A 24,168-nucleotide genomic window follows, 5' to 3' on the forward strand; every position below is an offset into this window, starting at 1 on the left:
CAAAGCCAATGAGTTGTGCCTGAAATTATTTGGTTTGCCTTATTGATATGAAATTCAAGCTGCATGACATGTGTTGCAAAACACGGGTACAACTTACGTCATTGGCCACCCGCATCCATCCTGAGCCTTTTCTCCAACAAACATGTTTTCAAAGTCTTGCGCAGTATTTGCCCTGGAGCAGATTCTCTTCATCACTTATTTTAGTACCTGTGCACAACACTTCATTGTTTAGTCCGAAGTGCAGATTTGGAAAATCTGATGTGCTCTTGCACCTATTTGTGGGCCCGCTAAAAATAGGCTCTTGCTGGCAACACATGCGCGCCTATGATAGGAAGGTCCAGACCAGAAGTTTTCTTCACAGACCAGAGCTCCAAAGAAACTCAGACAACATTACAAAGGTAAGTTGGCTCGTTCATTGTGTGTATTTGGACGCCGACATGGGAATTGTCAATTTAAGAAACGTTCTTTTGCGCTTGTCTTTGATTACAACTTGATAGCTCAAACTATTTTTAACTATTTCCAATGCGAGTACTTTGGTCAGAAAGGACAAGCATGGATTGAGCAGTGTATATAATGTAATTCAACCATGAATATAAATGAACTATCTTCTCCATTTTTAGGGGCTTTTCTATGAATAACAAACTACGATCCAGCTTGAGGACGTGACTCAAGATTTTTTTTCTAACCATTTTGTCAGGGTGGTTAAAGATTAGTGGATTTTGCATTTTTGGTGAATTACCTCAAGGCACAATGACGTCCAGGAGGCCGATGACTCGCTCTTTTTCTGCCAATGGGCGAACCAGCAGCTTTGGTGAAGAGGAGAGCAGCTCTTCAAATGGCCGCAATAATTATCTCTCAAATGTTCGGCCAGAAAACAGGTAGGCATTTTGAATCATTGTGACATTTTCTAGTGCATAAAGATAAAACATCTCCATACAAATTAACACAAAATAAAACCAAGCGGAACAATGCCAATTTGTTTTGTTGAAGAGGGGAGACATCAAATGCCTACTTTTTATCAATGAGTTGACTCAACTCTCGGTTTTTCATTAACAACCTTCCATTTGCCTCCTCTCTAACTAGCTATTCTAGGTATTCTCGCTACAGGCCAACGAGGTAATATACATACTTTTCAAACGTTCCTCCAAACTAACATCTTAACCACACAATCTGGTGTACCCCAAGAATGAAACCAACATGAGTCTTAACAGTGAGTTTTGTCCAGCCTTGCATTAAGTCTCAGTGACCAACATCGGTTTTAATGTTTGCTATTTCTGTTTTCCTGGTTGTCCCAAAAAATCTCTGTTTCCAACTCTTTCCACTACCAGAAATGTCCATTAACAAATTTCCTTTAAAGAAAATGGAATGTGCTGCAACAGTGTGAGGAAGCCTCTGATGTGCTACAGGAGTAAAAACTGAAATTTTTTGCTTCCTTGTAGGAGTACGTTGTGCACTGTTATGGCTCAGCTTACCGAGGACGTGCAACCGTGCTTTGAGACTACCTTGAAGTCCAAGGCTGTGTCGGAGAACTGTAACGTCAAGTTCTCTTGTGTTGTATCTGGTACGTCCATTTCGAAAACCTTCATATGTCGTTTTACATCCATCCATTTTCTGAACCGCTGATTTATTAAAGGTTATCCAGCTCCGGAACTGAAATGGTATAAGGACGATATGGAAATGGATCGTTATTGCGGACTGCCAAAGTATGAGATCCACAAAAATGGGAAAACGCACACCTTGCATATTTACAAGTATGTGACGCACAATTATCAGTCTTTTTAAATGACTTCAGATTTATTTAATAAGTATTTGCTTTTTTCCAGTTGCACATTGGATGACGCGGCTATCTATCAGGTGTCAGCGAGTAATAGCAAAGGTATCGTCTCCTGCTCGGGGGTATTGGAAGTGGGCACCATGAGTGAGTTTAAGATCCACCAGAGATTCTTCGCCAAGCTGAAGCAAAAAGCCGAGAAGAAACGTAAAGATTTGGAAGAACAGAACAAGAAGGGGGTCAGAGACAATATTCCCACGGAAGGACCACGTGTTAGTCCCGAGGCACCTCCGAGAAAACGTCCAGTTCCGCCGGCAGAACCGAGCCAGGCGGTTAATGAGTCTGCATTTGTGGCGCAGCTGCGCTCTGCTGCCAATGACGTCAAAGAAATAGCCTCTGCAATAACTTTGGACAAAAGTCTGGAGAAGGACATACCGGCCCCTGAGGAACTCGTGGCCAAAAAGAAACTAAAGATTACCAACGGCGTGGACGGCGGCGTGGACGGCGGCGTTAACACCGCCGCAAACGGCAGCAGCAGAGGCCTTACGATAATAAATGGAGGTGTAAACTGCTACGACGGTGGAATCAGTCTGGCGCAATTTTTATCTGAAACTCACAGACAAACACCCGAAGAGAGCGACAACCCATCTCAACTGGAAAATCCACAGGAGATAGGTATCGAAAATGCCAGTATAGAGAACGAAGGAAGACTCGAGAAGTTACAAGTCGAGAAGGAAGAGAAAGACCAAGATTTAGTCTCAGAAAGGGAGAAAGAAGCGTCACATCCGACAGAGCACCCGAAACATTACAGAAAGACTCTGAAGGATCACGAGCATCATAACGTTCAGTCATCCTTCTCCTCCATGTTGCACTCGGTCAAAGATTTCCTCTTTGGGAAGGCGAAGAAGGATTCTCATGAAAACATTGAAAACAAAGAGAAGGAACATGACCACCTTCCGAAGCCTAAATCGACACAATCACAAACACCGCCGTCATATCGACTATCCAAGAAGCATCGGGCGGAGATGGACAAAGCTCACACGGACCAAGTTGTACCGATGGAAACCGATAAGCCGAAAGAGCCTTCAAAATCTGTGGATGTAAACCAACCGTCGAATAAACTCTCCAAGGCACAAGAAAATAAAGTTGAAGCTGGAAAGTCAACAATTGCCCTCGGGAGCCCAAAAGAGCCAAGTGGACAAAATAATCAGGAGGCTGCGGTTCTGGTGGAGAACATGGAGGTATCAGCAGGTGAAAAGATCAGCAGTCCAGGCCAACAAACACCATTGTCCGCTCTTCAAGTTGTTACTGAGGTATGTACCGAGGTCTTGAAAAGCAGCTGGTTGCCACTTGACTTGAGAGTTATTTTTAGATTGCATTTGCCCGACAAGATAGTGAATGCACTCGAGGCCCGGAAGAGTGAACTCCTTAACTACGAAATTGATTTTGGAGCTTTGGCTGGTGATTAACAACAACAAAACAAGTTCGAGGACCAAAAGAATTTAGGTGGATGTTACACGGAGGTGTGTCAGTCAGACAATCCCAACAGCCATGACAGCAGCAATGACTCAGCTTGCTCAACGGAAACAGCTTTTGCTGCTCTGGCATCACCAAGCAGGCGCAAATCAAACGCGTCAAAGAAATGAGGAACCATAAAAGTAGATCACTAGATGTGGGGGTGGGGGATGTTGTGTATCTTCACGGCTCGCTGTAAGATAGGCCGGGCAATGAGTGAGACAGGAGTGCGTCAGAGGGCTTGCTGAAACCTGAACGTCGACGGCCGTTCTCACGTTACGCCGAGGCTTTGTACGACGTGTCTGAGGGCTAGTCGAGTGACTTTTGTGGCAGGTCCCAGCAGGAGAAGGAACGACTAAGAATAAACCCTCATGTAGACTACAGGAAGGCGATGTCTCTCTAATCAGAATTGGTTAGCATATGTGAAGAATAGGGAGCTATGTCGTTGCAGCTAGCATAGCAAGGGGTATTTGCCTTTCAATGGCCGACCTCGCATTTGAGCTTGCGTGTATTCAAGTCATTCAAATGAATCTTTGATAACCCCACATTTGATTTAAAAGTATTTTAATAGCTATATTAAGTGATGGAGGAGCACAAATTCTAATATCTGAAAACTATTAGCAGAGAATGCTAGGCGGTAATGTTTACAGGAGCGCTGACAGCTATTGACATGTGACACGTGGAAAGAGGAACTGAAGTCATCGGGTTCAAAGTGGACCCAACTGTACGTTTGTTTTGGTGACACCTTAATAGAAAACCTCACTGCTGACTGAGTGGAGGAAGTCTAATTCCTTATCTTTGTTTGCTCACATGATTTTAGCGGAATCAATTGCCGTGTTTACACTCAAGCTTTATTTGTAGTCTGATTATGGCACCACTTCCCTTCCATTAAAAGTGCTAAGATAGTATTTTGAAGGTTATGTATTCATGTATTCATCAATTTGTTGAATTGATTGATAAAACACAGCACTAAAAGGGTGTTTTTGATTTCCTTTAGGCTGAAGACAAATGTCTAGATACCCCGGTAACTTTACCACAACCCAATCACCCTGCATCTTCAACAAAAGACGATAAGCCTCGTTTCCCACACAGCCAAAGTTTCCTTCCACCGTCCAACTTTGATAATCAAGCTCCGCCTCCCGGTGTTATCTCAGCTACAGTCACGAGTCGCCTTTGTGTGATCCCCACTGAGGCTTTGCAACGGGGAGAGATAAATGTTGAAAAGATGGCTAAAGATAAAGAGGTGAACAAACCTTTCAAGAAATTATGTGTGGAAAATAAAGTGACATTAAAAGATCCACCTCATCAAAATATAAACAAACCCGAGTTGGCTGGATTAACACCGACTTTACTGGAAAAGGGCAAACCCGACAAAGAGGTCAACTACCCTCCCAAGAAATTATGTGTGGAAACAGAAGAAAAATTCAAGGAGCTACCCCAACCCAGTATCAACAAAACCAAGACGGCTGTATTAACACCGCCTTTGTCAGAAAAAGGAAAACCCGACAAAGACGCAAACTACCCTACCAAGAAATTCTGTGTGGGAACTGAAGAGAAATCAAAGGAAGAACCTCATGCGGATATAAAACCCAAAGTGGCTGTAATTACTCAGCCTTCACCAAAGGTGGGTAGATCTGACAAAGACGGGAACTATCGTACCAAGAAATTATCTGTGGGCACTGAAGAGAAATACAAGGAAGAACCACATGCTGATACAAACAAACCCAAGGTGGCTGTAATAACTCAACCGACACAGAAAGTGAGCAAACCTCACAAAGAGATAAACAACTCTTCCAATACTGATAAAAAACTAACAGATCTACCCTTTCCTGATATACTAACACCACCTTTGCTGGAAGAGACGGTGAAAATCAAAGCACCCAATCAGACGCTTATCTCTGATACGGAATCAAAGAGTTCACAGAGCGATTTCTCAAAACAGGACACCAAAAGTGTTTCGCTGACTCAGGAAATGAAGGTTGAATTTCTGTCTGCTGAATCCCCCAAGGTGGTTGACCTAAAAATGTGGTCTGAATGCACACCTGCTTTCGCAGAAGAAAACCCAAACCAGAGCGTGTTACAGAGTGTTAGAAGCCAGGAGTTAGAAGGTGAGACAAAGGAAGGACTTACAGATAGAAAAGAAAATCAGAGCAATCTTAAAGACCAAGTGCCACCGATTGAAACTAACAACAAAGTTTCAGAAATAGAAAGAAAACCACTTGCGGTAGTAAATGAGCCAAACAAAGAGTCAGTTGCAGACAAGAAAGACAATGAGGAAGCTAAATTAAATCTTTTGGAAGAAAATTCAAACATGGTGCCTAAAGACCGTACTGTAAAACAACAAAGTCTGTCAGAAAAAGTTCCACTCGGGTCAGATGTCAAAGAACCTAGAACAGAACCCATTGCTGTCCCAAGAGTTGAAATAACAGAGCCTCAAGCCAAGCACTTTACTCTACCGCTAACTATGCTAGCACTCAAAAAGCTAGAATCAGAGCCAAGTATTTTAGAAAAACATTTAAAACCGCAACCTATCGGCCGGGATATGATTGATTCTTTTGGTTTGTTAACAAATCAGAAAGTTCTGGATCATAATAAGCCATTAGCTTCGGATGTCGCGAAGGATCTCGAGCAGTTAGACGGCAAGACAGAAATAATTGCGGCTAGCGTGAAAGGTAGTCAGCAGATCAACTCCGCAACTATTCCCCAAATAAATATTTCATGCAGCGATGACAAGGAAGATCATAAATTGCAAAACACGCATATTCCAGATTCTCCACAGCCTTTAGAAATGTCGAATGTGCCTTTGTTTGTGGTACCGCCAATATCTGTCACTTGTCACGAGAATGAGAGTGAACTGAGGAAGCCCGTTGCCAGTGAGTGGAGAGAAACTGAAACTTTGGTGGTCACACAGGCTGAAAAACAGCTTGGCACCACCACACAACTGTGTGAAAAAACTCAAGAAACATCAGATCAAAGCTTAACAGAGAACTTGTCTTCTCTGCCAAACGAAACTGCACAACAGAAGAAAAATGAAAGCAACCATCCATTAAGTAGAACCACAGAAGACAATAGTTCCCTTGAAATCCTGAAGGCCAAACCTTTAAAACAGGCTAAAATTGACACTTCTGTAACCATTGAGGACTTCCTCAGAACTAAAGCTCCTGTTGAGAGACTCACACACAAACCCCCAACTCACCCATCCCTCAGTCCCGGCAGTATCCGTAAATATATGTCCAAAGTCGCCGCGGAGCTCGAGAATGATGCTGGAATGACGGTCCCCGTGATCACAGTGGATGACCGTCAGACCGATAAGGCGGATGAAGACACGAGCGGCGGCTCGACCCCGACGTCCTTAACGCCCACATCATCGTTGTCCTGCGAAAGCAGCCCGAGATTGAAACGAAGGGACAGTCTTTCACTTATACGCTCCGCCACGCCCGAGGAGTTGGCCTCGGGAGCCCGCCGCAAGATCTTCATCCCGAAACCAAAAGAGGATGCGGATGCGGGTGTTGTTGCGCTTGAAGGTCAAAAGAAGGACACCCCCTACTTGTCACCCAGTCAGGCTCGCAGAGCAGCTTTGCTCCAAGCTCCCGTGGGACAAAACACACCTCCAATGGAGAGGCGCTCACCGCTAATGAATCGGAGGAAAGCCACGTTGGAGGTACCCAAAGTGGTGGAGGATCTGCCCAAACAGGAGATGACCAAAGCTGGTAAAGAGGAGAAAGTTGCTGAAAAGAAGTTGGACCCACTGAAAGGTAAGAACTAGTCGTTCAGTGCAATGGCAACAGTTTTTATTTCTAGGCCCTAGCATGTTAGCTTGCAAGCTATGTTTTAAGCTAGCTTTAAGATATGCTCAGTGGTGTGTATATTTACATTTGCGGCCATGTTCCAACAGCTCCACAGGTCATCCGTAAGATCAGAGGGGAGCCTTTCCCAGATGCCTCCGGACATCTTAAGTTATGGTGCCAGTTTTTCAATGTTCTCTCCGACTCCACTATTAAATGGTTCAGGGACGAAGTGGAAATCCTGGAGGTCAACAGAAGGTAGATGGACGTCATTGCCACCTCGCACACGTCATAGCCAAGTTGTTGGCATCTCTGTGTTATTATTTGAGGGGCTACACGGACAGCATGACTGGCCATAAAACTGTACTGATACAAAAAAAAAAATTCTACAAGGATTAGGAAGAGGATTTATATACTCAGCGAGAACCTCGTGGCCTTCTGTCATTCTCATATTCTCAGTGTGTGGATTTACAGCTCATGTGACCGTCAAGCTCACAGCTGTGACACGGAAACTGGCGAGACGCATGAACTGTAATGACACAATCATGCGTGTTGCCGTACATAACAGCCCTCTGTGTTATAGCGCCACCTTGTGTCCTTAACTAGCCACCAACTGGGCTGATGTTTATGCACGTTGTCTTGAAGTGCAGGGGATGAAACGCAAGTGGCGCTTGCTATTGTTCTGGCCGCAAGCCAAGACTGCGGCGTGTACGGTTGCACCATCCAGAACGAGTACGGCACGGACACCACCGATTTCCTCCTCAGCGTAGATAGTAAGAGTTTGAACCATCAATCGAGTCGATGAAGTCATTGGTTTTCTGAAACATTCCATTTTTGTTTTACAGTTATGTCTGATATCCTTCTCAGAGATGATTTGGAAGGTAACTATTGTTTTGGTATAACATACAAATCTGACCAAGCCAGATAGAAATGGAATTACAAGTAGACTGCATGGTGGACCTTAAAGATCTGAAGTTCGAATCCAGACTCTGGCCTTGCTCTCCAGCCTTTTTTCCTAATGATTTCCATTTTGTAATAATTCCTGTAGTCGGAGAGGAGATCGAGATGACGCCACTGGTGTTCACCAAAGGCCTGGCAAATTCCGGCAGCTGGGGCGACAAGTACTTTGGCCGCATCGTGACCGAGATGGCGAACCTCGGCGAGGGTTGCGGCCATAAACCTAGCAGAGTGAAAGTCATCTACGGTCTAAATCCTGTCTATGAGTCCGGGAGCACATGTATCATCAAGGTTCCTAACCCAATCGCCTACGGGACCAAGCAGGATAACAACCTCATTGAAAGAAATCTCGAAATGACCAAGCAAGTAAGTGAACGAAAACGTTTGGACGTTAAAATGGCTTTTAATAAACCTCACATTGCTCTTATTTGTCTTTTCCTGCCAGGAATGCAAAATTCAGAACATGATCCGAGAATATTGTAAGATATTTGCAGCTGAAGCTAGAGTCATCGAAAACTTTGGACCTTCACTAGAGTGAGTCCAAACTAGCCCGGATAAGTTGCTGATTAAGTTCTTGTAAGAATACTTTGTATGATTTACCCTCAGAGTCCTCCCTCAATACCTGATGTATCGACCCGCCAACTCTGTGCCGTACGCCACAGTGGAAGTTGACCTGGGGGAGGTCTTCCTCAAGTACTGTGTGATGGATGCTAAAGGTTGCCTGGTTACGCAAAGTTCTTCTGAGATGGAACAGAAATGCAACACCTTCCAGCACTGGATTCACCAGTGGACGCATGGCAATTTACTCATCACCCGTATGGAAGGTAAATAATGCTACTCGCTAGGTAGCTGTGAAGTTTTAGCAGATTGGGTTACTTTCATCTAAGGTTGGGTAAAAACGATTGGATTTGGGACGGCTAAAAAGCTGAAGTTGGTCAACAAGAATATCTCGGGGTGGGGAGGCAGTGGCCCTGCAGCGCCCCCCTCTAGCTCCGCCAGTGATATGAAGGAGCTTTTTATTTTTTTATAGCATATAGTTTAAAGATTAAAACCAAAACAAATAGGAACTTTCACCTGTAGACAATTTAAAGTGTTCTATCATCCAAGCTTGCATGTTTTTCACAGGCGAACAAACAAAATATAAAGATGTTTTTCTCTTCGCAAAAATGTATTGATTCTATGATGTCCTTGTTTTTTTTTTGTTTTTTTACAGGTGTTGAAACAAAGATTACGAATATTAGAGTGGCGACCAAGACAAAAGGGTTCGTATTATACTTAAGTTGCTTTGGGTTGCTTGCTACCAAGATGGATGCCATAAAAGTGCTCCATCACTGTATTTCAGCTACCAAGGCCTGACAGACCGAAGTTCTTCAGAAATTTTAGAACTGTTCCCAACGGTCCACCAGTGCAACTACTACTGCGGACTTCTCGGCCTGCGCCCGCTCAAGACTCAGGAGCAGCAACAGAGCTCCAAGGTGAAGGTCTCCAGGAGCCCCTTGCTTAACCGTAAGTTGTCAACAGGCTCCGGCAGCCCACAGCCGCACCGTAAAGGACACAGCCCTCAAATGGCCAGGAAGGCCAACGTAAGCCCAAAGGTGACCCGGAAAGTCCAGGAGACCGAGGACAAAGAGTCGGACGGCAAACTCAAGCCTGCGGAAACTACTGACGCTCTTGAAATGAGGTAGGGGAAGTGTCTTAGATGTTTCCTTATTAATAGAATAGGAGTTTGTTGCTATCAAAACGAAATGACGTGCAGAAGTGAAAGTGCGCTTTCTCACGGGGCCTCGTTAGAGTTGACGTTACTGAATTATCAGAAACACGTGCCTGAAGAGTCTTATCAGTTCCATGTGTGGACTCTCAGGAGGACAAATGACAAGTGTACCATCAACAATGACTGTAATCTTGAGATGTGCTCTTTTTTTTTTTTGATAGAGAAAGAGAGAGGGTTGTTTGAAATGTCCTTGTTTGGTGACAAAAGTTGCATGTTCTTCTGTGATGCCAAATACTTTTAGCACAACTTGCAAAAAAAAAAAAAAGTGCACAGCAAATCTGAGCTTGGGCTGTTCAATACAACCCCAATGAAAAGTCAGATACTGGACGCTTCATTAGGTACACCTGCACAATCTCTTGAGCCACGTTGATGTGTTCGTTTAACGATTATTTATAGATTTATATACATGATGGATATTTAAAACCAGTCAGATTGTGTAAATGTTTAATGATTCAAATAAAATATTCTCAGGTGCAGGCATACCTAATATTGTGCCAAGTGAGTGAATATGTGTGCACAGAAATAATAATTTTGTTTGTTTCTTCAGTCCGCTGGCTTGAAACGTGATTCTTTCTGCCATTTTAACCGTGCAGCTCTATGCCACGCAAACATACATTGGCAGCTGTAACCTAAAAGCTGCCGATTCAGCATTATGCTGTTATCTGGAGCCGACCCATGGACGCGTTGGGCAAAGTAGGTAAACGAGCACACTCAGGTTTTCGCTCTCTATGCAAAGTACAACCATGGATTGATTTTTTTTTTTTTTTAAAGCTGGGAGCATGCAAGCTTCAAAAGTGACATTTGATATTTTTCACTTTAGTTCATAATTTAAAATTCCAAGCGGAATTAGCATGGATTCATCAGGAATTTGGTTCTTGGTTTATGGTCACTGCAAGTCAGCAGCTGGCTTAAAAAAATGATTTCACTTTTTCACTTGCATGGGAAGAAAAATAAGGAAACACTGAGCACCGGATAGTTCCTGTATTTCAGTCTTTAGTGACTAAAGAACAAAAAGTTCTGATTGGCCCAAATGGGTCCGAGCAATGTACGTTTATTGTTACATCATGTCAAACTAATATATTTTGTATTTTTAATAAAAATCTAAAACATTTGTTTTGGAGTAAGATATTCTATACAGCCGTTTTGTGCATACCTATGAATAATAATCCATTCAAAAATTACAACTTGAATTTTTTTGCTATTTACATTCAAACAGCGGATGACTAAAGTTTTTTTTTTAACATTCAACAAGCTATAAAATTCAACTTCTTAATTCATTTACAATATAATACATGACAGTGAATACTATACACCTGTTTTAAAACATATTCCATTATGCAATACACTTCTAAATCAATATCTCGTTTGTGCCAAACATTCTTTTTGAAATAATTCCCATCCACTTTCTCTCCTAAACATACGCCAATACAGAAAGATTTTTAAAAAGACGCAATCACGTTACCTAAACTCTCATATTGAATTCCAGAAGGTCAACTTAAGAAAATATTTTCTGCTTTTCCCATCAGTCTTTACATTTGTACAAACGTGGCTACAAAAGGATATAAAAGGTCTTCGTTTACAAACAAAGCACCTCCTGAGACACACCGCAGCACTGGCAACATTTGGCCAAATACACCGTGGCGTTTTTCACCGTGCTCCACGAGCCCTCGAATGAAATGCTCCCGTTGTTGACAGCACTGAAAAAAAAAAAAAGTCAAGTCAGTCTCGATCTCCGCTTGGATCCAAAAACAACGCCTACCTTCCAAATAGGTCCATGCAGCAAGTCTGCACATTCGCATCTGTGGCGTTGAAAACAGATTCTCTGAACAACTCCACACAGTCCAACTGAGGAACGAATAGAATCCCTTGGAGGAGGTAAAAAAAAAAAGTAAGAACGAGGTTGATTTCTCAAGAAGCTGAAATGTACCTACCCGCGACGCAAGCGTTGACGAGCGAGACGCACGTGGCCGTGATTAAGGATCGCAACACCAGAGCCGAGACATCAGCTCTTCTAGATGGGCATATAGAGGCTTTGGTAAGAGGAAAATGCTCTGTGTCAAACATCAGTAAAGCGACAGGATACTTCTGCATGATTTAAAAAAAACATGATGGGCTACTACTCACCGAGGCCACCGATCATAATGCCAAGGGAACTAAAATTGGCGAAACCACACAGAGCGTAGGTGGAGATTATTTCCGATCGGACCTGAAAGAACAAGATTTTTGCATTTAAAAAAAAAACTGACTGGAAAAGACATGCGGTTCCTAATAAAATGCATGGACTCACCGAAATCCACTGCCTTTTCCCGCCGATGACCGCATCCAGTCCGTTGATTCTGTTGGTCTTCAGCGTGGATAATTTCTCATAGGCCACAAATTCATTGAGGAAAAGCTTAATGCCAATCAGCTCGGCCACGGTAAAACTTTCCTCGAACGGCACTCCCATCATAAAGGCCAGGGGCATGAAAACGTACGAGCACATTAACTGGAACAAACGGGGGAAACCCCATTAGCAGGTGTACCTAATAATCTGGTGGATCGTCGTTCTGGCATACCTGAAAGGTGACGTCGGGGTATCCCACCATGCCTCCCATCCAGCTCAGAGCTTCGTTAATGAAAGCGAGGATGGCGAGGAAGGCGATGAGGTTGGCCACGATGTTGGCGACTAAACCGATGGAAGCCGACGCTCCGCTGCTGGCTGCCTCCAGAATGTTACGCTCCTCTCTGAGTATCGATCACGTTAAGGAGCACGAGCGAACGGACGCAAAGGACGGACGGAGCTGCGTGACGCGTACGCACCCGCAAGCCACTTTGACCGTCTCCTCCGACTTGAAGGTGGTTTCTTCCGTCTCCGGGAAGGACAGCTTGGAGAAAGCCAGCGCACAGGGAGCAGCCATGACCGAGGCTGATATCAAGGAGGACGCGTCGATCTAAAACATATGGAGATGGCTTTAAAACTGTTTTTGGTGCACATTATTTGGGATTTGATTTTACCCCGAATGAGATGAAGGCTCCCATGACGCTGCCTGCAATTGTGGCAAATCCACCAGTCATAACGGCGTGAATTTCAGATTTGGTCATGTCCTTTAAATAGGGACGAATCAGCAGTGGTGCCTCTGTCTGATAGACAGAAAAAAAAAGGAAGTTACGTGGATCTGTAAAAAAAAAAAAATACTTTTAATACCCTGAAATCACAGAGCAGATTACCTGGCCAATAAATATATTGCCGGCAACACTCAAGGTTTCTGTGGGAGAGGTTCCCATCGTTATCTGCATAACCCATGAGATCTGAAAAAAAAAAAAAAAAAAGGTTGAACTCAGACGTAAGCACTTTGCACTTAACCCTTGCCGACCTTTAACAAGCTCTGAATGTTTACCTTCAGGATGAGCCACTGCATTAAGCCCAGATAGTAAAGCACAGACATAATGCTGCTGAAGAAAACAACGATCGGCATCGCCTGAGGAACACGCCGATGTTAATTTCACGTTATCAATGAAATACGTGTTTTTCCACATCATCCGCACGGCCACTGACTTGGAAAGCAAAGATCCCGTTGGTTAAATCCCCGAAAACAAACGATGAACCGGCTTTGGTGTAGTCCAGGAAAATCTGAAACATACAAAAAGATTATATACTAATGCCGGAATTTCTCATTTACAATACTCAATAAAGATAATGAGCGGAACTCATCCCTAAAAGAAGTTATCGGAACACACGTGGATGAGAACAGGATGACCTGAGCTTGAGGTTGAACAGCAGCACGTAATGCAGACAGGTGAAGAAGATTGGTTGTTACCAAGTATGAGATAAGGCCTGCAATCATTGACGAATAATATCCAACAATGCTGTTTTGAAATGTTCATTTCAATGGTGACAAATGAAAAGTTGTGATTATTGGTTACTTGAAAAGACCCAACTATATTTTTAACAAACCAAAACAAAAAGTATTGGGCTAACAAAATATTTGGTTGAAGATACGTTTCGAATTAGGAAAAAAAAAAATCTAGTGAGTTGTTTTCGCAACGTGAATATTATTGTAGTGTCTGTCTACATTGTTGCTGCGCCATTTTTGTTCTCAAATTTCTTAACAATCCTAAAAATATATCGTACCTGCACTTGTCGACCGAGCCATTGGAAAGCTGCGAGTCCAGGCTCGCTTCTGATGACGAAAAGTCCGATGCAGAACTGCAAGCCCAGGCCCCAAAACACCGGCCGCCAAGACACCTACAAGTTGAACAGACAACATGACACTTTTTATCGCACAGGTGGTTTTGGCGCTATCTCTCAGGAAGTCCCCGTAAAAAACATCATGTTTTTACAAGGAAGCAACACTGCAAAACCCTCAGCATAATGCACGCGCAAGGCCGAGCGATATCCAAAGTCTCAGCAAAACACCAACGAGATAAGCGTGGAGATAAGACACATTTCGAAACTGGTCGCCATGGTAATTATCCATCGGTACAAAAAAAAATCAAATCTCACCGCTGTCCTGTGAGCCGAGCACAGGAACGTGAGCAGGAGGAACATGCACACACCTCCGAAGGAAATAAGCTGCTCGGGACGCTGGCTGGTGTCGAGCACGAGCCACAGCGCCAGCAGGATCACGGCAATGACGATGAAGACCCTGAAATAGACACGCCCCGTCAATTGGACTCCAGGCCAGCTATCCGGAGATCCACTCACCATTTCAGCCATCTTAAATTGGATTTGAAGCGTCGCACTACAGGTTCAAAACACTGACTGATTTTATCGCCCTTGGACTCCTTCACAAGGTCATACGACTTGGACACAACAAACAAAGAGGTGATGACCACCAAGGCGATGGCCCGCTGGAAATCCAAAACGCAGGCCGTAATGAAGTAGGCCAAATAACCTATAGAGCAAATAAATGAATGAATTAAAAAGACACACATTCGAGTTTGAAGTTTGAGAACACTACCTGCTCCGAGTATGCCCAGCAAGGTATACTTGAAGATTTTGGAGTGATTTCTCACGTTATCCTCAGCAGCATTTATCAGCTTGGCTATTTGTCTAAAAAGCACAAGAAATCCGATTAGCATTAATTGACCACTTTCTTACCATTCTGTAGATTCAATTTCAGTCACGCAGACACACAACAAGTTAGGCATAGAAATTTCAGGCTGCAAAAATGCACATCCCTTCAACTTTTTATTTTATTTTACCCCAAATGTGGAAATTGTTAAATACATTGACATGCCAGAAACCATCAGCGTGTCGAATCGTTCAACGATTTCGTACATTTTACACAACTTGCTATTTTGTCACAAGAAGCTTAACAGAAAAAAAATCACTGTAGGTGTTTAATTAATTAGTGTATTAAAAAAGATCATTAGTAAATTAGTAAACAATCCTCTACATCGTGCTATAACTTTTTTTCAAATGCATTTAAACAGATTGTTTACGAATCTGTTAATGTGTAGAACAAGGAAGAGCAATACAAAAACCACAACGTGGTGCACCAAAATGAACCACGCACCTCATATTCGACTCCACTCCCTTTTTCGACTGCTCCGTTTGCTCTGTGGCGTAGCTCGTATCAATCGTGATAGCCTCCTGAGGACATTTTATTAAATAATAAACAAAATCATGTTTTTAATTCGCCTAAATATCACATACCTCCATTTCAAAGCCATGGTTGTACACTCCGTTTCCATTCACCAGGCTTCCATTCTTGTTTTTAAAATCATTTGTATCCGCTGCAAAACATGAAAAAAATTGACAAATTAATTGCAATTCCAGGCCTTTAAAAAAAAAAAAAGCTTTTTTCCCTAAAACTAGTAGAATAAGCAAGAGACAAGTGTGGGAAAGCGGAGCAAATGGCTTACTCATTGTGTGCGCTCTTCGACTCAGACGCCACCAAACATCTATCATTAACTGAGAGACACGTTAAGTACTGCTCTCATCATCACTAGGGGGGCGTGGATGAAGTCATAAACAACTTTAATAGACGTCATTATTCAAATACATACTCGTCATACAATCCTCCCTCGCTATATCACGGTTCACCTTTCACGGCGCCTCTGCTTCGCGGATTTTTTTTACAGTGCATTGCGTTATGGCTACAGAGGCGCACTATATAGTACGTACTGATGATTAAAATGATTATTTTACTGTATTTATCTGGAAGAAAGTGTTTACTTCTCTTTGTTAAACAAATGCTTGGGCTTGAAAACAAGTTTTGTCCTTTGGTTTTAATGTGATATCTGTATAATAGTGGTAAAAAAACTGATTTCACCTATCACGGGTTCTTTTCGGAACGTAATCCCAGCGAAAAATGAGAGATTACTGTAAACATAATGATACAAGAATTGTGCGTTAATCAAAATTGTGCACCGGTAGAAGCAAGCATACATTAAAAAAAAAAAGTACAATATCTCTACACCTGATCTTTGAATATATTTTATTTTGAGAATATTTTCTCTGATATAGAAATAAACGAGGAAAAAATGCAATTAAAGTACAAATTTGTTTTGGAGGGAAAATTCCAGTTTTACTGTATGTTGGGAGGTGAAATGTCTTCCAAGTGTTTATGACGTTATAAAAGCATTGACTTCTCTAATCAGATGTCATTCACATTCATCTCATCCATTAGATGTAATGGAGTGCAATCTGGAGTGATTGATGATTACTTTCAGTGGCTGAACTTTAGTCATCTTCTTGCAAATGTCATCCTGTCACACCCATGGTCCATGGTCCAGGTGGATTCAGTGAGGATGATCACTATACAGGTTTAAAACTTTATTGTAAGTAGGACATTGTTTGTTTATGACAATGTTATGTCACATCAATACCAAACAACTGAATATAGCTGTGTGCAGTTGGCGAGTATCACGTGACCAAACCCAGAAAATAGTTTCAATTGACAGCAGAGGGCAGTGCTGCGTAAAATATCAGCCGTAAATCTTTTCGGTACATTTTTAAAATTATTTTCCTACACAGCAGGCCTACTTAAGCCAAATGTTGATGTAATGACACATACACATCTCTATTTTAATGTCTTGTTTATAATGTCACTTAATGTCATATTTTTACGTGACGAAACAAGTATTTTATTCATTTATTCTTTTTTTAAATACTTTTTAATACTGGTTCAAACCTCCCTAAGTGTGTTTATTTGATTCCGTAACTTAACAGTAACTCAAAAGAAACACACGCAAGCGATGGCACCAGCACCGCCTGCAAGACCAACCTCGGGGAAGGTGGAGCCCATGTCCCCTCTATGCTCCCTTGCTAGCTAGCTAGTTAGCGTCGCAATAACCTAGCACACGTTGGCGTACGTGATCTAAATGCAAGGCTACAAACAGGGTGTTCCGATAGTACATAGAACTGTTTAGCAAACCCGGGTCAAATGGTAAGATGGCTCATCGGTCACTCGTTGTGTTTAACGCGGCTAGCATCGCGCTAACCTGTTTACTCCCCTCCGTAGTGTAGCGATGCAGCTAAGTTAGCTTTTCGGCTAATTGCTACCGTCAAAACATTGTACGTGTGCTTCATGCAGATAATTGTGCACTCATGCGGTATAATGAGTACCAACGACTTGGAAATAATAGACTGTTTGAAATGTCATTGTAAGTTTGTGACTATTAAACAGATTTGAGTTTAGTAGTTCACTTAATCTTGTTAGCGAGAAAGCGAAATTGATATTACTCAAGTTAAAATGAAATCTCTCAGTTCAACTTTCACTTACTGTATGTAGGATTAATTTTATTTATTATGTGTCCTGTGCAGGTTTATGAGACTGTGCAGACATGGGTGACATGAAAACCCCGGATTTTGATGATCTTCTAGCAGCCTTTGACATCCCAGATGCCACGGGCTTGGATGCCAAAGAGCCCATCCAGGAGGGGAATGATGAGGTGCATCTAAAACACTCAGGAGTAACTGCCAACGACAATTTGAGTCATCAAGCAACCCCTGCTGTGGATGTTCCTGTTGTGAGTGTAATTGTGAAAAACACGCATCTTCAGGAGCCATTGGAAAGTTTTGGAAATGGGCTCCACTCAGAACCAGCTTTGCAAAATGGATTTAATCGACAAGGATCCGGTGAGACGGCAAACAGTGTCTTCAGTAAATCATTTGTCTCTGCTCTCAATGGGGAATTTTCAAGTGAATTTCTTGGAAAAGCACCAATTCAACACAAACCTGATGCAACGCCATTTTTTTCCCAATCAAAGTCTCACTCGAGTCCTATTTCCAGTCCTGAGCGTGAAGACGGTTTAATAAGAAGAGAAAATGTGCATCCCAAGCTAGAGAGATCCTGTTTCCCGGTCGAATCCAATTTGCTGGAACCCTCAGCAGCAGACAATCCACAAAAAGCAAATCGATGTATTTTCAATGAGTTCCAGAAGGACAACGCGTCGCCCGGGAGAAGTGAGGAGGACGGCGGTGTCGGTTATAAAATGACAAGAGCGCTCGGCGGCCTTACTCGTCTAAGCAGTAACAAGACCTTAAGTCAGGCTACCTGCAATTTAGAAGATGACCCGTTTTCTCAAATGAAGCCATACGCTTCTATAGTTCCATCTTGCTTTGAAGCTCTGGTTGCTCTCAATGCAAGAAAGGATCCCAGCGAGCAAACGAGCCAAAGAGACTCTCCAACAATGCACGGGGACTACACGAAATACAGCCCCAAGGTACCCAGGTCCCCTCGTAGTCCCATGAGCCCGCTCGAAGCGGTGAAGCGCCTCATGAAGCCGCCCGACAGCCCCGTCAGCATCTGCAGCGACAGCAGCGGCAAGGCCAGGGGTTCCCCCCCAGTCATCCCCAAGGTCCGAATAAAGACTATCAAAACCACCAGCGGGCAGGTGAAGCGCACCGTGACCAGCGTGCCGCCCGATTCCGAAACGGACGACGTCCACTCGGCTTACGAATCCTCGCCGTCGCAGAGTTTGCTGAGTGAGGACGGAGCGTATTCACCAAAAGTCTTGCACAGCAAATCGGAGGACAGGCCCAGGACTCCGACAGCGTTCCACAATTTACCCGTCAAAAGGTCAGCTGCTCCTCAGGCACGTAAACCAAAGAGAATATCTTCCGCCCCCCTTCCCAAAGCGGCGCACCTTGCCAGTTTAAACCTGGTCCCTCACAGCGTCGCCGCTTCCGTGAGCGCCCGCTCCACCTCGCATCGATCCAGCCAGCACTCGATCTCCTCAATTGTGAGCAGCGCCGTCCCATTGGTGCACCAGGTCAAAACGTTTGTCCCTAACACGGCGGCGGGCACTCTAAACCGGCTGCTGAACAAGTCCAACCCCGTGCCCACGTACGTGCCTGACCTGAACCCCCCGCCCGAGAGCGACATCCGCCTCCCGGCGCGAGGCTACCGCTGCCTCGAGTGCGGGGATTCGTTCGGGGTTGAGCGTAGCCTCGCCTTCCATTACAGCCGGCGGAGCGTCCACATCGAGGTGGGATGCGCGCACTGCGCCAAGACCATGGTCTTCTTCAACAAGTGCGCCTTGCTGGCCCACGCCAGACAGCACAAGAACAACGGCGCCGTCATGCAGTGCACGCAGCTCCACATGAAACCCATCGCCGAGGCCGACATGTTCGTCCCTCTCGGCGCGGAGACGACGGAGTCTCGGGCCGCGCCGTCCCGCTCGCTTAAAAATCAACCCGTCATGCCCCTCTATCCGGACAACGTCACCCACCACAAATTGTGCTGCTTGGAGTGCAACGAGCAAATCCCGGACCACCAGGCGCTCGCTGGCCATTATCAATCTATGGCAGATGAAAAGAAAGGACTGGTGAGTAGACTTTTGATGCAAATGTTAAGTTTGAAGTTTTTTTCAGGGAGGTCCGAACTAATCATACAGTTGCCTGTTCATGTTTCCACTGAAATGTGCTTCTGCTCAACATCTCCATGCTACTCCCCCCTCCCCCTCCCCTTTCTCTTCCAACAGTTTTGCAAGCTTTGCTCCATGTTGCTACCCAACAGGTGCAGCCTGGAAGCCCACCAGCGCATCCACACACTCAAGCCCCCTTATTGCTGCCCCGAGTGCGGCGCCATGGGGCTCTCTGAAGACATTCAGAAGCACGTCCGGGAAAACTGTCTCCACTATGCACGCAAAGCCTGGTACAAGTAAGTTGCGCTCGCTCACGGTAGATGACAAACACTCGAGATTGGACAACTGTCGGATTCTGCCACCATACACATTTTCAATCTGGACTATTGCCGAAACGTGAAGCTCGCCGTTCTCTCCCTCCAGGTGTCTTCACTGCGAAGTGGTTTTCAAAACCCTTCTCGGACAAAAGTCGCACATTGAGGAGAAACACTGCGAGGTTCTCCACAAGTGCTCCGTCTGCCCAGTGGCCTTCAAAACCTCCGACAGCTATGAAGCTCATTTAAAGAGTAAACACAGTGCTAGCAAAATCCCTCCTCAGTAAGTTTGTGATCCCATTTTAAATTGGATTGCGTGCTTTTCTCCTTTCAACTAAATGTTTCTTTTGGTTCACAGGTTCACCTTCAAGTGCTCATGTGGTGACCTTTTCTCCAAGAAGTGGTTACTCTTTCAACATTTTCATCAGGACGCCAACAAGCGTCTCTCCTGCGTGTTTAAGTGTCCGGAATGCAATTCGGTCTTTTCTCAAAAGCAGCTGCTGATGCAGCATTTCAAGGTAAACCTTGAAGAGATCAACAAAGTGTCTTTTGTGAGCGGGAAATATGGGAGGAATGTTTTCGGAATGCAATGCGGGGGATTGGTCCAAGCCTTGTAAAAGAATGTTTTTGTTGTTTTTTTTTTTTTGTTTCCAAAGAGTGTTCATGGAGGAGAGGCAAGACCAGAGACGGAAGTGAACAGTAAAAAAATGAAAAATACCACTTTGCAGCACCAGACCAGTCCCAGCCACGCCTCGGTAAAACGCACGGAGGCTCCCCGAAAAAAGACGGCGCAGGACGGCAAGCCTCGAGTGAAGCCGTCCGGCTGGACGTGTGGCGAGTGTCTTCAGTGTTTCCCTGAGCGAGACCTTTACCTTTCCCACTTGAAGTCCAAGCATGGCAAGGTGAAGAACTACTCTGACTTTTTGGATGCACATCCAACACACAGGAAATTGTATCGACTTTCTTAAAAATTAATTGGAAAATATGTGTAATTTTGCATTCATTTTCAAATGACAGAAAATATCCATTGCGATACATGTTGATTTTTTTTTTCGTCTGTTTGTCATTGGTTTTATGTGGTGTTAAAGTAAATAGCGAGCAAAATGTCCCTGACCATAAAAAAAGTTATCTAATCTTAAGTGATTCTTATATTGCGCCAACGTGTCACATTTATTGAGATTTATTCATGCGGACTAATACGGCACACGCGATGAAGTCATTGAGACTGTTCCCACGTGACATTGAAATGTCGACTCACTCAATGTCTCCTGTCCTCAAGTCATTGAAGCGCTACGCCTGCCGACAGTGCGACCAGTCGTTCAGCTCGGCGACCAGCCTCCGAAGACACATTCGCTGCGACCACCACAGCAAGAAGAAAATGTACACTTGTTGGTAAGAAGTTTCATGACCAACAAATCATTTTCCCACAATTGATTCCTGGTTTGATTTTGACTGAGGACACTCTATAAATATCTTAATCTTGATGCACTTTTTTGAAGGTATTGCACAGACAGACAAACAACATTCACCAGCAGTGTGATGATGAAGAACCACATCAGTCTTATGCATGGAATCAAAAATCCCGACCTTGGCCAAATGCCAAAATCCTCCATCCAGGCATGCAAAAAAGATTTGAGCAAGGTGGGAAAAATATTCCGCCGCTAACTATTTGTGTGAATATCACCGGTCGGCGTAACGAGGCCTCTTTCGATCGCAGGATTCCAACGCGGCGACCTCGGGCAAGGAGGAGGATCGGGATGTGGCTCCTTTATCCAAGCGTGTAAAAAGCCAATTGCGCTGCGCCAAGTGCGGATTCGTTACGGACGACGCCGACCGCTTCCGGGAGCACATCGCTCAGCATCGAAGCGCCGCAAACACTCCCCAGTGCCTTCACTGCGGCCTGTGCTTCACGTCGTCTCTGTCCCTCAGCAGACACCGGGTCATCGTGCACAAAATTAAAGATCCCGAGGAGGTAGCGAGCGACCCGAGGACCAAAACAGAGCCCTCGGAGACAGACAAGGACTCAGATGTAACTCAGATGTCAGGACTGTGACGTCCACACGTCCGTCACTCAAGCTGCTTACAACATGCTGCTACTCACGGTCACATTTTTGCAGCGCAGTCAAACAAAAGGTCGAACAAGAAAACGGTATTTTTATATTCATAGTTATATATTCAGTGACAAACTGGTAAGCCTGGTTTCATCGATTTTTATTTAACTTTGCATGCTGGTTATGAGATTCATTCTGCCTGTCAGACTGTGACAGGCAGAGTTTTTATTTTTTTATACTCATACCACCATTATATAAACAAAAAAGGGTTTTAATTTTGGTACAAACAGATAACATGGATAAGATTTTGTAGTCAACAATTTAGTTACTTAAATCTTAGTATTAATGCCACCAAATGTCTATCGATGGCATTCCTGGCACTGTTTTTATGCACTATTTGTTTGGAAGCAGTACTAATCATGAAAATGAAATGCCTTTTATTATATTATAAGCATTATATGCTTTTTAAAAAAATGGCAAAGCAGGGAAGGTTGGTGAATGTGAGGTTTAGCAGTATTAAAAATACCTCAGTGTGCCGCAAAATGACTTTTGGAGGAGTTTTATAATATCAAAATCGAGGTACGTTGAGATCGGATATCGTGTGTTGTGACTAGCAAAAAATAGGAAGAGCAAGTGACAGAGTTTTTTGTTTTAAGTGTGACGGTAACTACCTCCATTATAAAGGGCAGTGATTGTGAAATGCGCAGAGGAGTCGCAAATAATCTCAGTGCAATGCAGAATGAGTATAATCCCACTTTATGAAATTTTATAAATTGATTTCGGGAACCATATTGGGACTATTGAGTCATGTTGACTTGTGAACCTCAATTTTGTAAGTTCTACTTGTTCATTTTCTTTCTCTCTGCAACCTTAAATGGCTGATATGCATGATTTGCCTTTTTGTGCTCGTTGAAGGATACGCTTTTTTTTTTTTTTAACTTTTGATACCTTTTACAGTGACAACTTGTATACCTGCCTTGAGAGCCTTTTTTTAAGATAAGACATCTATTCAGCATGTAGTGGCCTGTGTGCCTTACTATTATGTTTACCCAAATTACATACAAATAAATTGGTGCATTTATTTATATTTCTGTCAAACCTTTTTTTTTTTTAGTGGGGGTTCACACGGAATGTAAATTCTACAGCAAATATTTGACGCAGCTTTTGTATTTGATTCCATTGGGTCGTACAAGACATCAATGAGAAGGAGAGGTGACTTCATCCCATTAGAATATGAAGCCCATCCTTTCTCACTATAACTGCGCATCTCCAGCATCTCCAGAGGGCAGATGTGCAAAGACATTTGAATCAAATCACAACTTCACACTTAAGACCAATGAAAGCCAAGTTAGTTTGGAGAGCAGGACTCCTGCTCTGTGTCATCCTCGTGTCTACTATGACCTCTTCGAAGACTCTTCGTTTAAATCTGATGAGAAACAAAGGTTCCAGGATGAAGACGTATCCAAGCGTTGGAGGAATGTGGGCAACAGGTAAGAAGTCACATTGTCAGGCTTATGGTTTTTGTTCTTCTACATTAGAAGATGTGCTTGTGTTGATTTAGGTCATTTTATGGGCAAGAAAGGTGTGGCGGATGGTTCTTCCACTGAGGTCATCCATAGTCCAGAAGACCTGCAGACTATCTTCGTAATCAAACCCAAAATTGGCCGCAAGACATTTGCTGTGTAGTACAAGAGATGTGCTAACTAGAGGAGACAAAATCTTTGCATGTTTTAACATTCCTGGCAATTAAGATAATTCTGATGAGTGTTGGAATTTGTTTGCTATCATTTATAGGAATGTGATTATGTAATGTAACTTGAATAAACAAATCTCTTTCAACCAACTGTTCTTTTCTGCCCTCTTCTGTTTAGATTCACATTTCACAATTACATTAAAAAACAATCAACAATTCAAAGTATATTGGATTTTAATCTTGAGGGTTTTTACGTGACAAAATATAGATGAATATAAAGTCAACTAAAAGTGTTAAAATGTGGAAAAATTAATACATTCTACAATTATTTATTGTTAATGAATGAAATTATGACTTGAGCTGGAGTAATTCTTGAAATTGTAATGTTTTGGTGAAATTACTAACACATCAGTGAAGTTTGCCGAAATAAAAATTGCCCGATGTAGTTCAAGTGAATGCGTTATTTTAAGGAATTAATATTGTTTTTACTTTTTTCAATGCAGTAAGTGGGCTTTT

General features: G+C 43.3%; 3 protein-coding genes across 9 annotated transcripts; 2 read left to right on the top strand and 1 right to left on the bottom strand.

The window, feature by feature from the left end:
* Nucleotides 1-128: 128 nt before the first annotated feature.
* alpk3a (alpha kinase 3a) lies at nt 129-10,911 on the top strand. 4 transcript variants are annotated; one of them, XM_088378709.1, is made up of 15 exons: nt 129-398; nt 621-878; nt 1,084-1,116; nt 1,440-1,561; nt 1,634-1,751; nt 1,824-3,084; nt 4,284-7,041; nt 7,182-7,329; nt 7,717-7,844; nt 7,917-7,952; nt 8,120-8,394; nt 8,474-8,562; nt 8,635-8,852; nt 9,242-9,290; nt 9,371-10,911. In XM_088378709.1, the coding sequence occupies exons 2-15, from the start codon at nt 751-753 to the stop codon at nt 9,711-9,713; spliced, it is 5,706 nt and encodes a 1,901-aa protein (XP_088234835.1). In that variant the 5' UTR covers nt 129-398; nt 621-750; the 3' UTR covers nt 9,714-10,911. The 4 variants fall into 4 exon arrangements, with proteins under 4 accessions (XP_088234835.1, XP_088234837.1, XP_088234838.1 ...); XM_088378711.1 differs by having other exon boundaries at nt 1,643-1,751; XM_088378712.1 differs by lacking the exon at nt 1,084-1,116.
* On the bottom strand, nt 10,835-15,727 carry slc28a1 (solute carrier family 28 member 1). Of its 2 annotated transcripts, XM_088378715.1 has the most exons (18): nt 15,647-15,726; nt 15,438-15,517; nt 15,298-15,374; nt 14,740-14,831; nt 14,484-14,673; nt 14,283-14,424; nt 13,911-14,024; nt 13,335-13,409; nt 13,177-13,257; nt 13,007-13,087; nt 12,794-12,919; nt 12,599-12,729; nt 12,355-12,523; nt 12,087-12,284; nt 11,924-12,005; nt 11,731-11,829; nt 11,559-11,664; nt 10,835-11,496 (listed from the first exon to the last, which is right to left on the bottom strand). In XM_088378715.1, the coding sequence occupies exons 1-18, from the start codon at nt 15,690-15,692 to the stop codon at nt 11,376-11,378; spliced, it is 2,010 nt and encodes a 669-aa protein (XP_088234841.1). In that variant the 5' UTR covers nt 15,693-15,726; the 3' UTR covers nt 10,835-11,375. The 2 variants fall into 2 exon arrangements, with proteins under 2 accessions (XP_088234841.1, XP_088234842.1); XM_088378716.1 differs by lacking the exon at nt 10,835-11,496 and having other exon boundaries at nt 11,731-11,810; nt 15,647-15,727.
* Nucleotides 15,728-16,432: 705 nt separating this feature from the next.
* On the top strand, nt 16,433-23,046 carry znf592 (zinc finger protein 592). 3 transcript variants are annotated; one of them, XM_088379586.1, is made up of 9 exons: nt 16,433-16,564; nt 17,550-19,555; nt 19,712-19,890; nt 20,018-20,191; nt 20,267-20,426; nt 20,565-20,810; nt 21,188-21,300; nt 21,408-21,549; nt 21,626-23,046. In XM_088379586.1, the coding sequence occupies exons 2-9, from the start codon at nt 17,570-17,572 to the stop codon at nt 21,959-21,961; spliced, it is 3,336 nt and encodes a 1,111-aa protein (XP_088235712.1). In that variant the 5' UTR covers nt 16,433-16,564; nt 17,550-17,569; the 3' UTR covers nt 21,962-23,046. The 3 variants fall into 3 exon arrangements, with proteins under 3 accessions (XP_088235712.1, XP_088235710.1, XP_088235711.1); XM_088379584.1 differs by lacking the exon at nt 16,433-16,564 and adding an exon at nt 16,999-17,172; XM_088379585.1 differs by lacking the exon at nt 16,433-16,564 and adding an exon at nt 17,237-17,389.
* The last annotated feature ends 1,122 nt before the right edge of the window (nt 23,047-24,168 follow it).

Source organism: Syngnathus floridae, chromosome 6 (genome assembly GCF_059516105.1).
Source record: "Syngnathus floridae isolate MCC-2025c chromosome 6, RoL_Sflo_1.0, whole genome shotgun sequence".
In the NCBI taxonomy this organism is placed as follows: domain Eukaryota; kingdom Metazoa; phylum Chordata; class Actinopteri; order Syngnathiformes; family Syngnathidae; genus Syngnathus; species Syngnathus floridae.